At 42.6% G+C, this 18624-nt stretch overlaps 1 protein-coding gene across 1 annotated transcript in view; it reads right to left on the reverse strand.

The window, feature by feature from the left end:
- Positions 1-8579: 8579 nt before the first annotated feature.
- TYR (tyrosinase) overlaps positions 8580-18624 on the reverse strand; it is a 49114-nt gene continuing 39069 nt past the window's right edge. The window contains exons 4-5 of the mRNA XM_009470379.2: positions 17257-17438; positions 8580-8997 (exon numbers count right to left, since the gene is read on the reverse strand). Of these exons, the coding sequence (XP_009468654.1) occupies positions 8774-8997; positions 17257-17438 (406 nt within the window). The 3' untranslated portion in view covers positions 8580-8773. The remainder of the gene's footprint in view (positions 8998-17256; positions 17439-18624) is intronic.

The raw sequence follows: 18624 nt of genomic DNA on the forward strand, positions 1-18624 counted from the left end.
CCTGTATATGCTTTCTCATTTATTTTTAGTTGTTAGGTTAAGCGCATGTAAAGGAAGTTAACGTCTCCATTTCAGAGAAGTTTCTGAGCCGTGGAAATGGAAAAGGTGTTTATTTATACTTGGCGCACGGTCAGTGACATGCTGGGCAGAGTTATCAGAAGAAAAACTGATATTTTCAAAAATTATTATGGTGTTTTTCATTAAGAAGAATATGCTTTCCCACTCTTCTTCCCCTGGCCAAGTAATGAGGTTTGGTAAAATGTGTTTTGGCTCATGAGCTTTGATTTTCTGTCTAATATTTGGAGAGTTTTCATGGGAAATGATACATTTCACAAATGCATTTGATCAAGAGGCAAATCTCATTGTTCATACAAAAAGAGTAGGGGAAGGGGAGCACAAAAATTGGGGGGCTATTTATTTTGACAAAACCTGGCTAAAAATGCTGAAGCAAATAAGAAACTCTCCTTACACTGGGCAGCAAGCAAAGTATTGCAGTCTGCTGTTTTCCTAGCAGAAGAGAAAAACTGTGCTTCCTCCTCCCCGCTTCAGCACTACATAGGCATCATTGATCATGATAAATTCTTGATAACAAGGTGAGCAGAAGGGTGGGCAATGGCAGGCAAAGACTGCTCCTGCTAATAGATGAGCCTTTCTAGAGAGAAAAACAGCAGCCGCAGGCTGAGCAGCAGCTGTCTGCCCAATCCAGGCACCAGCCTCATGAATTTCAGTTATTTAATGAACCAAATCTCCTAAACTAAATGAACACCTTTCTCATATCATCAGTGGGGAGATGTGAAAGCCTTTGAAGACCTCCAGGGAGATCTGATTCACCTGACTTGCATTTTTGCATTTCAGCATACAAAATCTGTTTCAAAAGCTCTTTTTTCCCTCCGTTGATATTGTAGGGAACATACTTATTTGGAAAAGATGGCACTTCATGGGCTCCAAATGTGGGTGCTGGTTAGGTGTGAACTGGCTCCCCTATCCTAGAATATCTCAGCTGGAAAACCACCTGAAAAAGCAGTGCGTGTTATAAAATTGAGACCATCTGAGAAGCACACATAGGTGGTTCCTTACCTGTTCCTGATTCTGAATTGTGGGGTCAAAGGGCTAGGTACCCACTGCTGGTCCCACCAGCCTCCTGAAAGCTGGGGAGCAGCCATGCAATCCAGTTAGAGCCTTGCTCACTGCAGGGAACCTGGTGCTTAGCCTTAAATGTGCCCTAACGCACATGACAGCCACAGGGCTGTTACAGGGGGGCTGACGGGTGGCACATTGGAATAATTTCTAATGAGTGCAACTTGGATTGTTTCTCCTGAAAACCTATCATCATTTTTGTATGCAAGATGACTTAAAATAATCTGCAGTTCTCATCCATTTCCCTTTTCCAGTTCCTCCCAAATTTAATTCTCATGAATTTAATGACTCCATGATTTATCATTATTCTTTCTGGTGTCTTGTTTAGCATATGTGTAAGCATTAGACTGAGCTTAATAACAGTGCGCTTTCTAATCTGAAATTGTGCATTGTGATGACTGATGGTCTGAATAACCAACAACTGTCCTGTCTCCCTCCCCAAAACTGTTCTTCTAGTTTTCCTGAAAATTAATTTTGTTAGCCCAAGTTTCTGATCTCTCCACAGATTATTTTTCCAAATGAGCCTTCCTGTAACTTTTTACAGGAGTATGTCTCCTTGTAGGAGAATGTCACCTTAATTACGGTGTCTGCAGTGATTGCCCAATCTGTTATCTGCATCCAGACCTCTAAACACAATTTCTAAAGTGACAGCCTCCCTGCAGACGTCTCCCTGTTCGGTGCTCTGGAGTGCCATGGCTCCTGGAATGAGACAAAAGGCCATGATTTTTAAATCTTGGTATCTAGACTTATGAATTTAAGCATATTTGTTCCACTGAAAGGGTAGAGTCTTTCTGACTAGAAGTGATCTGATTTTCTGAAGTGAGAAGCACCTTTTCTGGTAGCGGTAGGGAAGACAGAAATGCCTCATTTTCATGTAGGCTCTTAAATGAGAGTTGTCAGGAGCCTGATTCTCCCTGAATGTTAATAGGAGGTTGATGCTTTGAAAGTCAACCCTCTGGATTAAATAATTGGGACCACAGGCTATAGAATTAAAAGACTAAAATGAATTTTAAAGTAGCATCTCAAGTCCATGATGGTGTAAAAGAAGACATGGAGCCAGGATTCTCTGGTGGTCTGTATCTTCCATGGTCACTGTGGCATTAATTGACAAGGTCAAAATAAAAACAAATTGCTGCTGTTCTGACTTGACAAACCATATATTCACTTGCTCTTGATCTAAATGTAATGTCATCCATATGAAAGCAGGAAAAACCTCGCTGTTCCATGAGTATATGTATTTTGCTATCAGCTAACGGCTGTAGCTCTGTCACTCTGGGATGTGTGTTGTGCTTCAGTTAAAAAAAAAACATCACATTTTCTCATAATTACACCAATGAATAATTCTGCATACAGATACTGTCATGATCTTGGTCATTTGATATTTTTCCAGCTATCTAACCAAGTATATATTTCATTCTATACAGCCAGGTCATCTGACAATGAAATCAGTCCACAGTAAATTTAGCAGAGCACCATTACTGGACTGGTATTTTCCACCCTGCCAATCTCCCAGTAAATTTATGGGAAGGCAGCCCAGGCCTTCAAGTTCTTATTAGCAGATCTTCCTGACATGTTCAGCTCTGTGACAAATTAGCCAGCACATTTTTGTAATGTTCTTGTCTTTGCATGAAGGGGTCACATGCAAAGAACTTAAGCTTTTAGCACTTCCCCCAGAAATATATTTTCTTCTGTGTTGCGTATGGACTATTTATTTGCAATAGCTTGCACAAAGGAATGAAGGTGAGTAATGACATTAATGTAGCAAAAAATCTCATCAACATCAGTCACTGGTGGAGAAAAACAGAATCTGATTACAAGGAGGGTTGTGTTGGTATGCGAGGCAAGGAGAGCCTGGTGCAGGGCTCTGCCCTAAGAGTTAAGAGGCTCTGCAGACTACTTTCCTTTATTCGTATTTATGGCACTGTTGTCAGAACTGCTTGGAAAGATGTACAGCAGTTTGAAAATGTAGCACAGTGAAATGGTTGTGCTTAAATTTTCCAAGAAGCAATTCAAACCAGAAACATTTTAACATTCTTATGATTGCAGGAAAATGTGTGAAAATTTGTCCACATTATGTAATCGACCTGAAAATACCTTATTTGCTTATTATTGCCTGAGCATGTTTCTTTTACTAGAAAACAATGAGGAAAAACAGGGAAGTGTTTTTATACATCCAAATTCCTTTAAAATCTGTGTGACACACTCAGGCAGCACCGGTGTAGGCACCACCCCTGGGGGCTGTTTTGCCTTACCATCACTATACCCACCTCAATAATGTGGGACAATCCCACCACTGAGCCCTCAAGGATCCCTTTTGCTGACAGATAAAACAGTCCAGTATGGGGTGGCCAGAGAGGGAAGTCAGGTAAGTCTGAATCAAGTTGCATGAAGGGGGATGATCCAAAGTGCCGAGCCACAGTTAGAGTCCAGAATTAAAGTTTATTGCTGAGTTCTTGTTTCAAAGGGGATGTTGTCTGTACACAGGGAAAGAGCTAGTTTCTCCACATACTTTGCTAATCCAGCAGATTTCCAGAACTTCTTGGCACCATGTGAATTCTGCGTGCCTGACGCCGTCAAGAGGAGGAGGTAACAGGCAGACTCCTGCAGAAATGTCCATATATAAAATGGGACATCAAAGCCTAATGGATGCAACATGGATATACAGAAATAAGTTGGTTTTCTATAGTTATAACAGCTATTTCATATCTAATTCAGAGCTTATTACAAAAATTACAGTAAAAGGCCATTTTTAATGACAAGGTCTCATTGCTGCCAATTTTCAACTCACTATGGAAACTGATTCAAAAGGACTTGCATTCCTGTACACATATGTATACACACATGGTGAATTACAGATTTAACTTGATGGAGAGGACAGGTGCTAAAAATACAAATTTGGAGAAAATGTGGGAGGGAGGACAGAACGAAAAAGACTGACAGCTGCTCATTGTCCTGCCTTGACTAAATGTGACTCTTAATGATTCAGGGAAGAAAGACACCAGGCTAGAACATGAAAGACTTCACAGAGGTAACAGTCTCCTGCAAAGGCCAGGAACAAATAATACTGAGTACATTTTAATGATGCTGCTAGGTGTTCTATAGAAGATTTCTGAACATCAGCCATACGGCATTTTTGTTTCATTATGTGAAACAACATGGTGCCAATACTGCAAATACATTCCTCGATGCTGAAGCTGGTGGGAGCCTCATCTGACAAGTGCTTTCAGGCAAGCCTAACTCCAGTGCCCACTGGTGTCAAGGTAGTGTGTGGTTGCATGGATTACATACACAGGATCTAGGTTTTATGGCACCAAGCACTGGAATGCTCCATTTTTGGCATTGATCCTTTCAGAATGCATTCCCCAAACCTGAGCCAGCTGCCGAATGCCAATGGGAAGTTTCTTGTCTGAGAAGGGAAGACACAGTGTGGGAAGTCATCTTGGCCAGACAGAAGAAAAAGTAAAGGCAGGGTTGTGTTTAAGCTCTTCCCACTCTGATTCAATGAGCAAGCACAACCTCATAGCATTACATTATTTCCAATAAAAAACAAAACAGGAGCTCCAGCTGCCATCTCAGGGAAGCATGTATGAAGAGAAGAGGTCCTTCAACACTTAACTTACATATGTCTGAGTCCAGGAGTAAGCACAAGCCCAAACAAGAATCTGAGAAGAAAAAGGCTGTGCGATTGCATTTGTAGCCTCCAGACAGAAAGCACAATGTCTCCTGTCAGGTGTGGGTGAGGTGTGCCAAGAAGACATTTAGTGCCATGGTGCTAAAAGAGTCCTCTCCCTCCTTCCGAGCCATCCAAAAACTAGGTGGCTGGTCCAGGCTAGCATGTGGAGTCCCCAAAAAGTCAATGGGAAGGGTTAGGCATATCTGCAGGACACTTCCTCCTGTCCCAAAACAGTTGCTTTAAGATTTGTGCAGTCAATCCCCACCTGACAGTGGTGTTCCCTTCCCACTCTGGAGGAACCTTAACAGCTTGCTCAGAAAAGAGGACCAGTTGGGGTTTCGTGTGCTCAGAGTCAGATATACACTTCTGAAGAGGTTTAACTCCAAACTATCATCAGGCCAATGGTCTAAGCAGAAACCCCACAATGACGGAGAGAACTGACATGTGTTGCTTGTATCAATTTTGTCCTGGTTACTAAGATTAAAGTACACTGTACTATTTATTCCCCGCCACAGGTCATGTTGACTGTTCAAAATAGGGCTACTGTGTTCTTTGTTTCCTCTCAAAGCAGACATGGTCTCCACATCACATGGTGAGTGGGAATTAAAAGGGAAAAATGCTTGAGGATATGCCTACAAGTATGAAGGGGATAGAAATTCCCTTTCATCAGTTAGAGCTAGGTTGAGGTCTCTGTGATGAAACTTCTGGAGGAAGAAAAAAGGCTGTTAGATCCTTCACTGAAGAAAAGGGAAAGGAAAAACTTGCCTGGGAATTAGTAGATGTTCTGAGAAAACCATAAAAAGACTTTCACTAATAGATCACCAAGTTTGGCCCCAAGGTATGATTTACGGATTCCATGCTTTGGGGAAGAAGGGATGATGAAGAGCTGGCAAAACGTAGGATTTAGAAGACCTGATGAGCCACAGCTCCACTTTCATCCTTCCATGGATGATGAGTTGCTGTGGCCAAAGGAGGGAGGCCCAGGGAACACTGGTGAAGATCTTCTGTGGAGAAGACAGCAACAGCTGATGGGTTGAATCAGAAATTACTTGTTGGTCGTGTCCTTTCCAAGGGGGTGATATTTGGTAAAAATGACCTTAGCCGACATGAAAATGAGGCACTGTCACCAGAGATATCCATGAATATTGAAATATGAAATATCCATGAAATATCCACGGAATATTGCAAAGGCTGAGATAAACTTGCTTAATATAGTTAGGATTTCTCTACCAGAACAAGTTCTGAAAGGAAAATATCACTTTACTGACATGAAATATTTTGCAGAAAGGCATTGTTTTCAACAAACTTCCAGTGAAACACAGGAGTTGCCTTCCTGCCAGGGCATCCACCCAACCAGGGATCATGGCTCTGCCTCAGTCTGGCTCAGCTGTAATTTCTGTAGTTCAGAGGATAATTCCTGTGCAAGAGCTCTGAAATGGAAATGAATCCATGTAGTTGGCCAGTTGAGAACTATCAAAATAATGACTTTCAGTGCTCCATAAGAATATTCACTGAAGGCAGTTGTGAAAGAAAATAGCTCATCTGAGAGGTCCCGCGGCATTTGTTGACTAGGAAAGAGCTCTCAGACCAATGGTCAACGTACACCTTTCCCCAGTTTTCAAATGATGCAGTGTTGTCCCTTCCTTCCCACTCAACTTCCTTCCCTCAGCCTTTTCACTGCCCCCCTGAACCTACTTGTGACTCCTTGCAGTCTTCAAGGTGCCCTCATCTGCAGTTCCAAAAGCCTGAATACCTGGAATAAACTCATATGGCAGCATCACCATCAATAGAGAAGGTCTCTCCAGCACCAAAGGCATGGCCCTTGCCTTGTTCTGTTATTTTTTTAAAAGAAGACCAAGAAGTGATGGGAATCCTCTGAACCAGACTGACAGTATAGATCATTTTGCGACAGCTGTGAATTTATGGTTTTGGCTGCAGATGAGCTTTGGAACTATCAAAAGCCAGTTGGAGTCACCATCAAAAAAAAGGAGTGATTCTTTTCAGTTAAGACTCATCATGTAATTAGATAACTTCTGTATTGGGTTTGCATGGCAAGGTTTTGGTAGTGAGCGGGTGCTACAGGGGTGGCTTCTGTGAGAACCTGCTAGAAGCTTCCCCCATGTCCAATAGAGCCAATGCCAGCCGGCTCCAAGATGGACCCACCGCTGGCCAAGGCCAAGCCCATCAGCGACAGTGGCAGTGCCTCTGGGATAACATATTTAAGAAGGGGGGAAAAAAAGCCTGTGCAACTGCAGCCAGAGAGAGGAGTGAGAATATGTGAGAGGAACAACCCCACAGACACCAAGGTCAGTGAAGAAGGAGGGGGAGGAGGTGCTCCAGGTGCTGGAGCAGAGATTCCCCTGCAGCCCGTAGTGAAGACCATGGTGAGGCAGGCTGTCCCCCTGCAGCCCATGGAGGTCCACAGTGGAGCAGAGATCCACCTGCAGCCCATGGAGCACCCCACGCTGGAGCAGGTGGATGCCCAAAGGAGGCTGTGACCCTGTGGGAAGCCCACACTGGAGCAGGCTCCTGGCAGGACCTGTGGACCCATGGAGAGAGGAGCCCAGGCTGGAGCAGGTTTGCTGGCAGGACTTGTGACCCCATGGGGGACTCACGCTGGAGCAGTCTGTTCCTGATGGACTGCACCCCAGGGAACGAACGCACACTGGAGCAGTTCGTGAAGAACTGCAGCCCGTGGGAAGGACTCACAATGGAGAAGTTCATGGAGGACTGTCTCCTGTGGGAGGGACCCCAGGCTGGAGCAGGGGATGAGTGTGAGGAGTCCTCGCCCTGAGAAGGAAGGAGCGGAAGAGACAACGTGTGATGAATTGACCACAACCCCCATTCCCCGTCCACCTGTGCTGCTGGCAGGGGAAGAGGTAGAGAAATTAGGAGTGAAGTTGAGCCTGGGAAGAAGGGAGGGTTGGGGAGAAAGTGTTTTAAGATTTAGTTTTTATTTCTTATTCTCTTACTCTGACTTTTGATTGGTAATAAATTAAACTAATTTCCCCAAGTCAAGTCTGTTTTGCCCATGACAGTGACTGGTGAGTGATCTCCCTGTCCTTATCTCAACTCATGAGCCTTTTGTTGTATTTTCTTTCCTCTGTCCAGCTGAGAAGGGGAATGATAAAGCGACTTGGTGGGCACCTGGCGTCCAGCCGAGGTCAACCCACCACACCTTGTTTTGTTATGTATGGTTATACATACATAATATGAGCAATTGTTAAGTCAAATTGAACAGAGGTGGGGACAGTGAGACTAGGTTTCATCTCCTAAAAACCTCCCAGCTCTCCAGAAAAATGCAAGATAGTATAGAAGAAGGCTAACTGGGGCATTTGAGACAAGTGAGAAATGGTTTCTGAGAGCCTGCTTTCTGCTGCTGATGGCATTCAATCAAGGACAAACAGGACATTACGGAAGCTGGAGGGAAAATATTTTTATCCTCGAAGAAAAATGTGTCTATGGGTCATTCACTCTGCTCAGAGACATCACATATTTTGCTTACTAAACTAAAGGGCTCTTTCTGCTCTTACATTCAAACACAGAGTGAATGCAGCACCGAAGGTGCAGGCAGGCACCTCTCCCTAAATCCATACACCAATCACATGGATTGGGCTGTGGGATTAGCGCCTACAGCTGTAAAAGAGCAAATAAAAGAACAGCAAATTATACATTAAAGCCACCAACACACAAGCTGGTCTGGTTTCATAGGAGCATTATTTAATCAAGCATAGGAAATACATGGTGTTCTTTGAGTGGCGTGGTAATTTATGTTGGATCTGGGAGATTTTTGTAGGACTGGATCTGGTAAGATACTACAACACTGGAGGTTACAAAAGGCTTGAGGAGCAAGACTATCCAGCCTGCTTCTGCAGCACACCTCAACAAGGTATTTGTAAACATGAATCAAACACTGTATGCTTGATTAGCACCTTAGTAACATCACTGAGTTACTGGAGGCCTCTAGAAATTGGACTGGTAAGATATATTGTTGTAATCTTCACTTTCTATGAGCAAGGGTTGTATCTCTGAAGAAGTTCCTCTTCTTTTCTTCCGGCAGGCCAGGACGAGCCCTGTGAGGACAGCAGTAACAACGCCGCCAAACACAGCTGCTCCAACCAACCAACCCCAGATCTGACGGGCTTGCTCGAGGTAGGGTGTTAAAAACTCCTGGTAAGAATCAAGTGCTGGAAAAAAAAAAAAAACAAAACAGAAAAAGAAAGGTCCTTTTACATGATGTAATATACTGACAGTTTATCGAAGTTGTATAACAGATAATACCGGAAGGCTAAGTGAAAAAAGAGACGACATCATTGGTAGAAATTGTCTGAAGGTCACAAATAGATTTAAACAAGTCTCTTCAGTCCTTATGGCCTGTTTCTCAGTCTTCCTATTAGAGGCAGGAATAGAGTTCACTGTTGCCAGTGCTCTTTATAGTTTTGTCAAAACTGTAAGACTATAACCCAAGAAGTCTAATACAGGATGGCTGAAGGTCCTGCTAGCTCAGCATCCTGTTGGCAACAATAACCAAAGCAGAGCACTAGGAAGAGTTTAAGAACAGGTCAAGCCTGTTACAATCCTTTCACAAAATACTTACCCAGCCTCCAACAATTTGCAGATCAAGGATTTCCTGAACCAGACGTGGTGGTGTTGTATATAACAGTCATTGGAGGATTTTTTCTTTTTTCTTCCATCAGCTGTTCTAGCTGCTTTTTGAACTTTTATGACAACTCCTTGCAGCAAGGAGATCTTTGCCTTAACTACATATTGAGTGGAAAAAAACAGCTTCCTTTCACTAATTTTGAACCCTGCCCCCTGCTCGTTTCATTTGATAGTTCTTGTGGGGGGAGAGTCAGTAGACGATTATTCTCTGGTCCCTCTCTGCACAAGAAATCCGCTTTCTTTGGCAAATCCGGGGCAGCTTCTCACTGGTTAGATAATCACCTGCCTTCTTGCTTTGTGGTATCAATATGTGTGTCTGTGTCTCTGTTTTTCTCACTATGGCTTAATGAATTGTGAAAATCCTGCCCTACGGGGCTCTCACTTCACGATAGAGGTTGGAAAGCGACCTGTTCACAGTGCACCCAACAACCTGTTGGCTTAAATTTGAGAAATGGGAATACTTGTCCCCTTGGGCCAAGGAGGATTTGGAAGCCACATCTCCCAATTACTAGCTGTAATTACTATTATTAGCTGTAATTACTAGCTATTAGGGAAAGAAAAGGGGACCCCTATGGAGGGCCCCCCTGTGGTCGTTTATTTTTAAATAATGTTCATGCATCTGGACTGATTTAGATGTGCTCAACCATATTTAATGTGCTATACTCCCACAAAGGCTATAAACATCTTCTTCTATCTTGCCTTTTCACTGGCGCCCAGAAAAGTAATCCCCTATTTCTTCCTGGATCATGGTGCTTCCGAGTGTGTGCTGTTACGTGCACTGTGCTCTGAAAAGATGCTTTTGGTTTGCAGCACCTTTAAGGTTAAGCTATCCTTAGCACTCGATGTCTGAATAACTTTCTGAGATGTAATTCCATTTTAGGCTGAGTTTAGGCAGAATATAGTTTGTTTGTCCCTAAACTCAGCTTCACTTTGGGGAATGTTTGGTTGCTATCTCTGGTCCTTGTTTTTCAGTTAATCCAGCTTTGTATTCTGAGATTGTATTTGCAAGAACCTGTGTGTTCAGCCTTCTGCCTCTGACCTCATTAGACATATAAATGCTATATAGCACTAAGAATTACAAAAAAAATTAGCTTCTTGATGTTTCAGAGTGAACTCCACAAATCTCTGAGTATGAGGTACTTTAGCTCTTTAATCCTTCATTTCTCATCTGTCAAATGAGGACAGTACCATTCATTGAATCCTTTGTATTGTGAATATAAATTAATGTTTCTGCAGGACTCAGCTGCTATAGTGATCAGCACCAAAATGTTAGAGGAAACATCTTCAGGATAGCATTTTAAAAATGTGCAATAAATCATACATTGGGCTACCCACTGCTTAACCGGGAAAACAAAAATCAAATGTAAAAAGGATTGGACATCTGGTTCTTAATGAATGCTGTCTATGCTGTGGAGTGAATGAGGTGGGGGTCTGGGGAAAAACAGTGTGCAAATAAAGATAATACATACAGGTAGGGGTGGAGGGTGAATTATGGCTATATAGACAACTTTCATGCTGGCATTTCTTAACATTGTGTAACTCCAATGTTTTTTAACCCAACTTTTTAATATTTATATTACAAACATGTCTAAATTAGAAACAATCTGGCTATTTAAACTGGAGTATGCATATAATAAAAGAAAATTGATACATAACAAGAACTTGGTACTGTTTTAATATTATGGAAAAAGAGCATCATCACAAAGTTCTCTTCCTTGCAGAATTTATCTGGGATATGAGGGTTTTCTAAGTGACGTCTTAAATTCATACTTTGTCCTTGAACCATCTCCTCCATCAATGTTAGTTGGAGGTCTGAGCTATCTTCTCCCTGGTAAAACACAGCATGACTTTGAGATGATGACATGTCACATTTCATGTCAGACCCTTTCAGAAGGGATTAATCTATTTTATTATATCCTGATAATTAGTCAAACATGCCCTTCTCTTGCTTTCAGCCTCAGTCTGTACGGTTTCTGTAACTAGCTCAAAGCCAAAAGCCACCTCCTGGCAGCTACTGCCTGTTTCTTTTTGCCGCTCAAAAGGTGTTTGGCATTGCTATCATAAAGTTGCCATGGCAACTCTTGGGTGTCAGAGGATGGAGCACCCCAGGACACCCTATAATCTGTTAACCTGTGACTGTAACGCAACAGTAAACTGTGACTGGACTGGCTGCCCAGCCAAACTCATGCAAACTGGGATTTCAAGTATTCCGTTATCATAAATCTTTAATCTCTAACTGTGCAAGGCCCAAGAGCTCAGCAACTGTGTTTGCTGGTGACTACCTGGGAAAAGCGTCAAGGGGGGGACGGGGACACAACACATAGCTGCTTTGTGGGAGACGTTAGCCAACGCCAATTCCATTCCTGTTATATCAGTGTTTGGAGTCAGATGATACTCCTCACTGGAAGCTGCCACGAACATTGATTAAAACCGCTTTTTCAGTCAATAGGTTCATGACAAAGAAAGAGGAAGCGAGGTCAGGCTGGTGCTTGATATCTACCCTCCTGTTAGTGACTAATACCAACAATATCTCCTCATCTTGCTCTTTCTGAGAGGGAAATAGCAGTGATTAACCTCAGCCATGGTCTTAGCATTCAACTCTTGACATACTCTTTCTTCTGAAAGAGAGAGTTAGCTCTAGGTAACAGCAACAAATAATTTCTTACTCTTAATATGTCAGATCATTCTTTCCTAATGTAATTTAAAAATACTAGGCAGTCCTTTTTGTGTGGGTTTCTAGATGTCGTTGAGAGGGTAGGAAACCACAATAGCGCAATTTTAAGTTGAAGCAATGTGTGTCTCGTATATTTAGGGTAATAATGTGGACTTTCCATGACAATTTGAGAAGAAATGTGCTATGGCCAATCTGTTATTGAGCATCCTGAAATCTTCCTTTTGTGGTAATGTCAAACTACGTTATTAATATAATGGATCCCAAGGATGAAAAAAAACCCTTAATATTTAAAAACTTTTTGAAAGAATATTTATGTATTTTAGATATTCCTTCTATGTAAACTAGAGGATGACAAAGTCTTTCCAGGGTTAATTCCACAAATTGCAAATAAAAACTCTGGCCAGTCAAGAAGTAAAAAAACCAGGATTTCTATCATTTGTCTACTGCCATATGCCCCACTGATATGTTGGCAGTCTTGCTATTCCATTTTACATGCTTTTCTACCCCTAACATGGGTAATTAATGAACACCAGATTTTAAAGCAAACCTTGAGGCAGCACAAACATATCTTATTACGTCAAGCTTGCAACTTTTTTCTTATCCTAGTGAGCAAGTTCTTTCTATTTGGTTTCTGCCATTTCTTGTGTGTGTATAGTTCACTGATGGTGTCCCTCTGGGTGGTCAAAGGAACTACCAGTGAGACTTCCACAATCAAAAACTAGGAAGATGATCTAGGACAGATTCAAGTTATTGAGTCCCTCAGTCTGTCTTAAGGCAGGATCACTTGTCTCTGCAGTGATGGAAAGTTCACAGCTCCCGCTAACTTAATCGTGGTCTCCCTCCAGCTTAGAAAGTCTTTTGAAAAGTTGTCATCTGACAACAATGAGAGAAAATCTGGAGGAGACTGTCAGCCATAGCCCACTATCTTTGGACTGGAAGAGGTGCCGTGCAGTGGGTGTTAGTGGGTTGTTTATGGTAGAGCTACAGTATCTAATGGTGTAAACTCAAGCTGCTCCCTTTCAGTTCTGCCTTCAGCCCAAGGTGGGTAAATCAGGAAACTATGACCCACCCTTCATCATGTGGCTGTCTCTAGAAACAGTGAGACCATTTCTGCATGGCTAACAACAGCTTTATAATTCATTTTTCAGTGCTGAAGTTGATTAGAGTTGTCTCTGCCTGTTACTTCCACGTAGTAATATTGCTGTGGAGTCCTGCCCACTCGCTGGCAATGATGGCACATCCACAGAGTGGATTACAGGCTGTGCTGGTTTTGGCTGGGATAGAGTTAATTCTCTTCATAGTAGCTGGTATGGGGCTATGTTTGGGATTTGTGCTGAAAACAGTGTTGATAACACAGGGATGTTTCAGCTATTGCTGAGCAGTGCTTACACAGAGCCAAGGCCTTTTCTGCTCCTCACCCCACCCCACCAGTGAGGAGGCTGGGGGTGCACAAGAAGTTGGGAGGGGACACAGCTGGGACAGCTGACCCCAACTGACCAAAGGGATGTTCCATACCATATGACGTCATGCTCAGCATATAGAGCTGGGGGAAGAAGAAGGAAGGGGGGACGGTCAGAGTGATGGTGTTTGTCTTCCCAAGTAACCGTTACGCATGATGGAGCCCTGCTTTCCTGGGGATGGCTGAACGCCTGCCTGCCCATGGGAAGGAGTGAATGAATTCCTTGTATTGCTTTGCTTGCGTGCGCAGCTTTTGCTTTACCTATTATCTTAACCCATGAGTTTTCTCACTTTTATTCTTCCGATTCTCTCCCCCATCCCAGCGGGGGGGTGGGGGTGGGGGGGTGGGGGGGGGTGGAGTGAGTGAGCGTCTGTGTGGTGCTTAGTTGCCAACTGGGGTTAAATCACGACACTGGCAAAAATTGATTACTTTGGAGTATTGAGAGGATATAAATCAAATATTTCTGGGTGTACTCTTGTACTCTTTTCTCTGAGGAATATATTTTTGCATCCTGTTTTCTTTGGTTCACTCCTTCTGTTTTAATTGACCTTAATCTACACTTCCTTATCTCTGCCTGAAGAAAACCAGGGGCCAAAATGCTGTCTTCTCATCTTTTATTTAATTCAGAAATGTAAACTACTTCCCAAGCCAGCATTTCGCAAGTACTGCCACCTTTAATGGCTTTCTATTGTCCTGGCATCCACATTTTATTGTGCATGTCACTATTTTATCATAGGCTTTTACGTGCATAACGTCTCCCTTTCACATTGTGGCCAACAGTGTGTGCTCCTGAGTCGGGAGACTCAGCAGATTCCCACTATGGTGATACCATATTTGCCAGCTGCCACATTTTCTACTTGCCTGGATGTGATTTTGCAACCAAATTGCTGAAGAGCCAGAAATAGAAATGAGCTGCAGTCAGACTCTGGATCTGAGCTCTCCTCCTGCAACACATCCCTGAGCAACCTGGCCTTCTACACTGTAATCACAACACTCTTATCCCTTTCTTTGCCCCGAGTGTCAAAGATCCCCGGTTAAGATGTCCAAAAATTGCAAGTGATGGTTCAATTCCTGGGTTTATAATTGGGTAGCTGCCTGCTTTTCCAACAAAAATGTGAATCACCCGGCTACACATGTAGTGGTCATCAAATTGTTCCCACTGAGAGAGGGAGATTTTCTGGGGAAAAGTCAAGGCTGTGTCTACAGGTTTATCTGTCCTATTTCTGGAAGAAAAAAAAAAATAGAAAAGACTTAGTCCAGACCCTGAAATGTAAGTGCTTGGAATAGCTCTTGCCATAGAAAATTGTTTTGACAGCTATTGCTAGGTGGTGCCGTTAGTCTTCCAAATCTTTTATATTGATGCTAACAAATGTTCATTTTCAGTAAGCCATGCGGGTTGTGGTAATTTTACAGTTCACGGTTCTCGTGTCAAGGAAAGCTGGGTGTCTGCTCTGGTTTCTGCTCAGATCAGCTCCCCGGTAACTAGGCTCTGACATGTGTCTTTGATTCCTGAGGGATGGATTTCCACGCACACTGTTTGTGACCAGGGCTGTCGTATGTATAAAAATAAATGAAGCTGCAATTAAAATAACCACATACTGTCACACACTGATTTGCTTTTCAGTGGAAAGCAGGGCTCCAGGCATCAGCACTTCCTCAGGGAAACAGCAACAATATAATTTAGCATTAAAATGTCATTTTGTCATTGGATTCTTTCCAAAATATTTTTCTTGTAACCAGCCTCATCATGCTCTATGTAGTCCTGCTTCGTCTCTACCGAGTCGCTAGTGCTGTAACTCAGAACTGCTGCCCTTGCTGCTTTCCTCCAGCTTCAAAAGCAAACAAGCCAGGTCCTGAGGGCAGGACAGAGCCAGGTCTTGTGTGCTCATTCCTCGCTCTGTCCTGTCCTGTTCCTCTGCCTTTCCTCTTCCTCCTCACTTGGAAGATCTGCAGAAATGCTGCCTCTTCTTGACCACCCAGATCTTCACTGCTATGATTTTTTTTTTTCTCTCTGTAACTTTTTCCTATTTGTCTAGTAACTCCTGGCTGCCAGTCACAGACTTTCTGTTCTCCATTCAGAGCTTTCAGGGAGAGTCAGCAGGCTTTCCTGCTTCAGCTCCTCTACCAAGGAGCTCCTGTTTACTCCGATGTTCCTCTGAACAGGAACCCAGCATTCCTATCTGGAAAAAATCTGGGTTTAAACACTGGAGTACTGAGAAAATCCATATCTGTGTTTTGAGATTCCAGACCATTACCCATTTGTAACCAGTTCTTCCCTTCAGATAAGAAATAGCTTAAGCTCTCTTCTTCTCAGTGAGATTAACAAGGGGTTGAGCGACATATGAGGATTATCCGGGCTTTCTAAATGAGGTTGAATTTCACTCTTTGTGTTGGTCTTTCAAAATAATTAAGGAACTACTTTCCTTACCTCAGTGTTAAAAACACAGGCAGAATTTAATAAGAATTCCCTTTTCTGAGGACTGTGTGATCCCCTGGGAAAAGGGAAGAGACCAGGAAACAACAGAAGTGAATTGTTAAATAGTAAATAGTTTACCATTTGCTTCCTTTTGCAGTACCAATTGAGGACTCGGTGTTTCTGAAAGTCATGGTATTTGGCACTTTTTTAGTGGTACAATTTTTGGAATAATGTGGTTTTAGGAAATGAGTGGCTTGCATTAAAAATACGTATAAATATTTCTGGTCTTGATGAGGAATTAAGTTATGGCAACATGAATAAAAAGGCAAAATTACTTCTAATAACATCAAAATAATAATTTTGATATTATATTTGAAGCACTTATTAGATTATTTTCTGTCTGAATACTTGGGGTTGACCAAATTGTTTATGGCATGTTACGAGAAATATTGACTTCTCTCCCTGGGTTGTAGTACTAAAACGGCCTTAAGAAGTATACAGTAGAGTTGCAGATTCCTTCTGTTATGCATGAAATAGTCAAAAATGTGTTTTCTGGGTGACTTTAAATCACAAGCTAGATTTTACCTGAGAAAAGAACGAACAAGATAAATGCATGATTGGACAGTTTATCAAGTATGCAGAAACCATACACCCCCGTTAGTAAGCAAACTCTATCAGAAAAGCAGGGATGCCCTAATATTGTTTTGGTAAAGACAAAAAGCAAGCTATAAGAATGTTAGCATTGCTAAAATGTCCCTGGTGCTTTTGCTGTATAGTAATTGGACTTTCAGCTCTTAATTGCCTTTTAATTGAAGAGACATGTTCACAGAAAGTTTTCTGCCTCAAACAGGGAAAGCAAATATGCCCGGTAACCTGCCCGTTCAGTGGCCAGTGCTTTGCAAGGATAACTGCATCCCACATCCCGAGTAGCTTTTGGCAGTGGTGAATGTAACAGATCTGATCATTCCAATGGCCCAGTTCTATAAAGGGTTGGGCCAAAGTATCCGAGCAATCCTCAGTTCCAGGCGACTTTACATCTTTAACAGATTTTTAACCCTTCCCATAGACAATAAGGAGGCCTGTACTACTCCTACTGTACTACTAATAACTATAGGGCTAGCAGAAAGTCAGTGGATCACTGTTTTAAGTAAGTGCTGGATTTTTTAGACATATTTTACAGACGTATTCCAGGTTATAGTAACAAATCTGACATTTACTCAAAATAGTAACGTTACCTGGTTCTTGGAGATACTCATAGTCATACCCCAGCTCTCTTGAGGGTTTAAAAAATTCTCCATTTCTGTAAAGGGGGATGAAGGGGACCATGTAATTTTCTCGATTGTGCCCAATGGGTGCATTGGCTGCTGGGTAAACTTCTAGCATGGGCCTGTGTCTTCTTAACCATCGCTCAAAAATGCTGTAGAAGAAAAAGCATGTCAATTAATGGTGGAGATTGGCAGAATTTTTCTTCTTGAAGATTAAGAAAAAGTGTTGATGCTTTTTTTTTTGTGAACCCTGGGAACAGAGTGGCATGCAATGACTTGTGTTCATGTGCGTGTAATGCGTTCCAAGTCATTTGGGGTTAGCTACTTCAGTGCTGAGTTCCTATGCAAGCCTACAAAAAGCAAAGGCCTGCAGTGCTGCAGAAAGGCTGAATATGCTTTTAAATTCCATAAATGCAATTCACTGTCTCACTGTGACCTGACTGCATTTTCTGCTCAGGAATTCACATGGCTGCGAAGGACATAGAGAAAAGGATTAAAGACCTCAATCCTTCCTCCCCACCCTCAGAAACATTTATGGCTGGTTCTGAATGGTCTTGTGGCAGCTGCTCAGTCCTGTTCCCCTTCCTCTATTTTCTTGCCAAGATTTTTCACACCTGCATTAAAGTATGGCTACATCATGGTTGGTTTGACATCACCAAGGAGGTGGAAACATCTGAGGAAGAAGGGATAAGCTATACGAGTCCAAAAACTTGACAAAGCAGGTCAGCTATCAGGAAAGAGTCTTTCTCCAGCTATAGCTTCTTCACTGGCCTTGGTGTCTGCAGAGCTGTTTTACATATTCTCACTCCTCTCTCCCAGCTGCTGTTGCCCAGCTTTTTTTTACCCTTTCTTAAATATGTTATCACAGAGGTGCTACCACCATCGCTGATGGGCTCAGCCTTGGCCAGCGGCGGGCCCATCTTGGAAGGAGTTGGCATTGGTTCTGCCTGACATGGGGGCAGATTCTGACATCTTCTCACAGAAGCCACGTCTGCAGCCCCCTCACTACCAAAACCTTGCCATGCAAACCTAATATAAGCTGTTACCTACACCTCTGACCTCAGCTGCTCCTTTCAGTTTTCTCTGCCGAAGTTTCTCCCATTAGCTGTCTGTCAATGCAGGGCTGTATGTCTGTTCTTTAACTTGCAAGCAGAAAGCTTAAAGGCTGCAGTATGGCAAGAGTTTGTATTGACATTTTCAAGTCAACTACTGGATGTGTTTGGAAAGAAAAATTAACAACCCTCCAAAACATTCTCAGTTCTCCTCCCTTTGCGTCTGAGCTTTTTCTGCTCAATTCTTTACTTTGTTTCAATCCTCAAATCCTTCCCCTGATTCCCT

The sequence above is a fragment of the Nipponia nippon genome, unplaced genomic scaffold, assembly GCF_047370975.1.
Source record: "Nipponia nippon isolate SJK-2023a ecotype South Korea unplaced genomic scaffold, ASM4737097v1 scaffold_2, whole genome shotgun sequence".
Lineage (NCBI taxonomy): Eukaryota > Metazoa > Chordata > Aves > Pelecaniformes > Threskiornithidae > Nipponia > Nipponia nippon.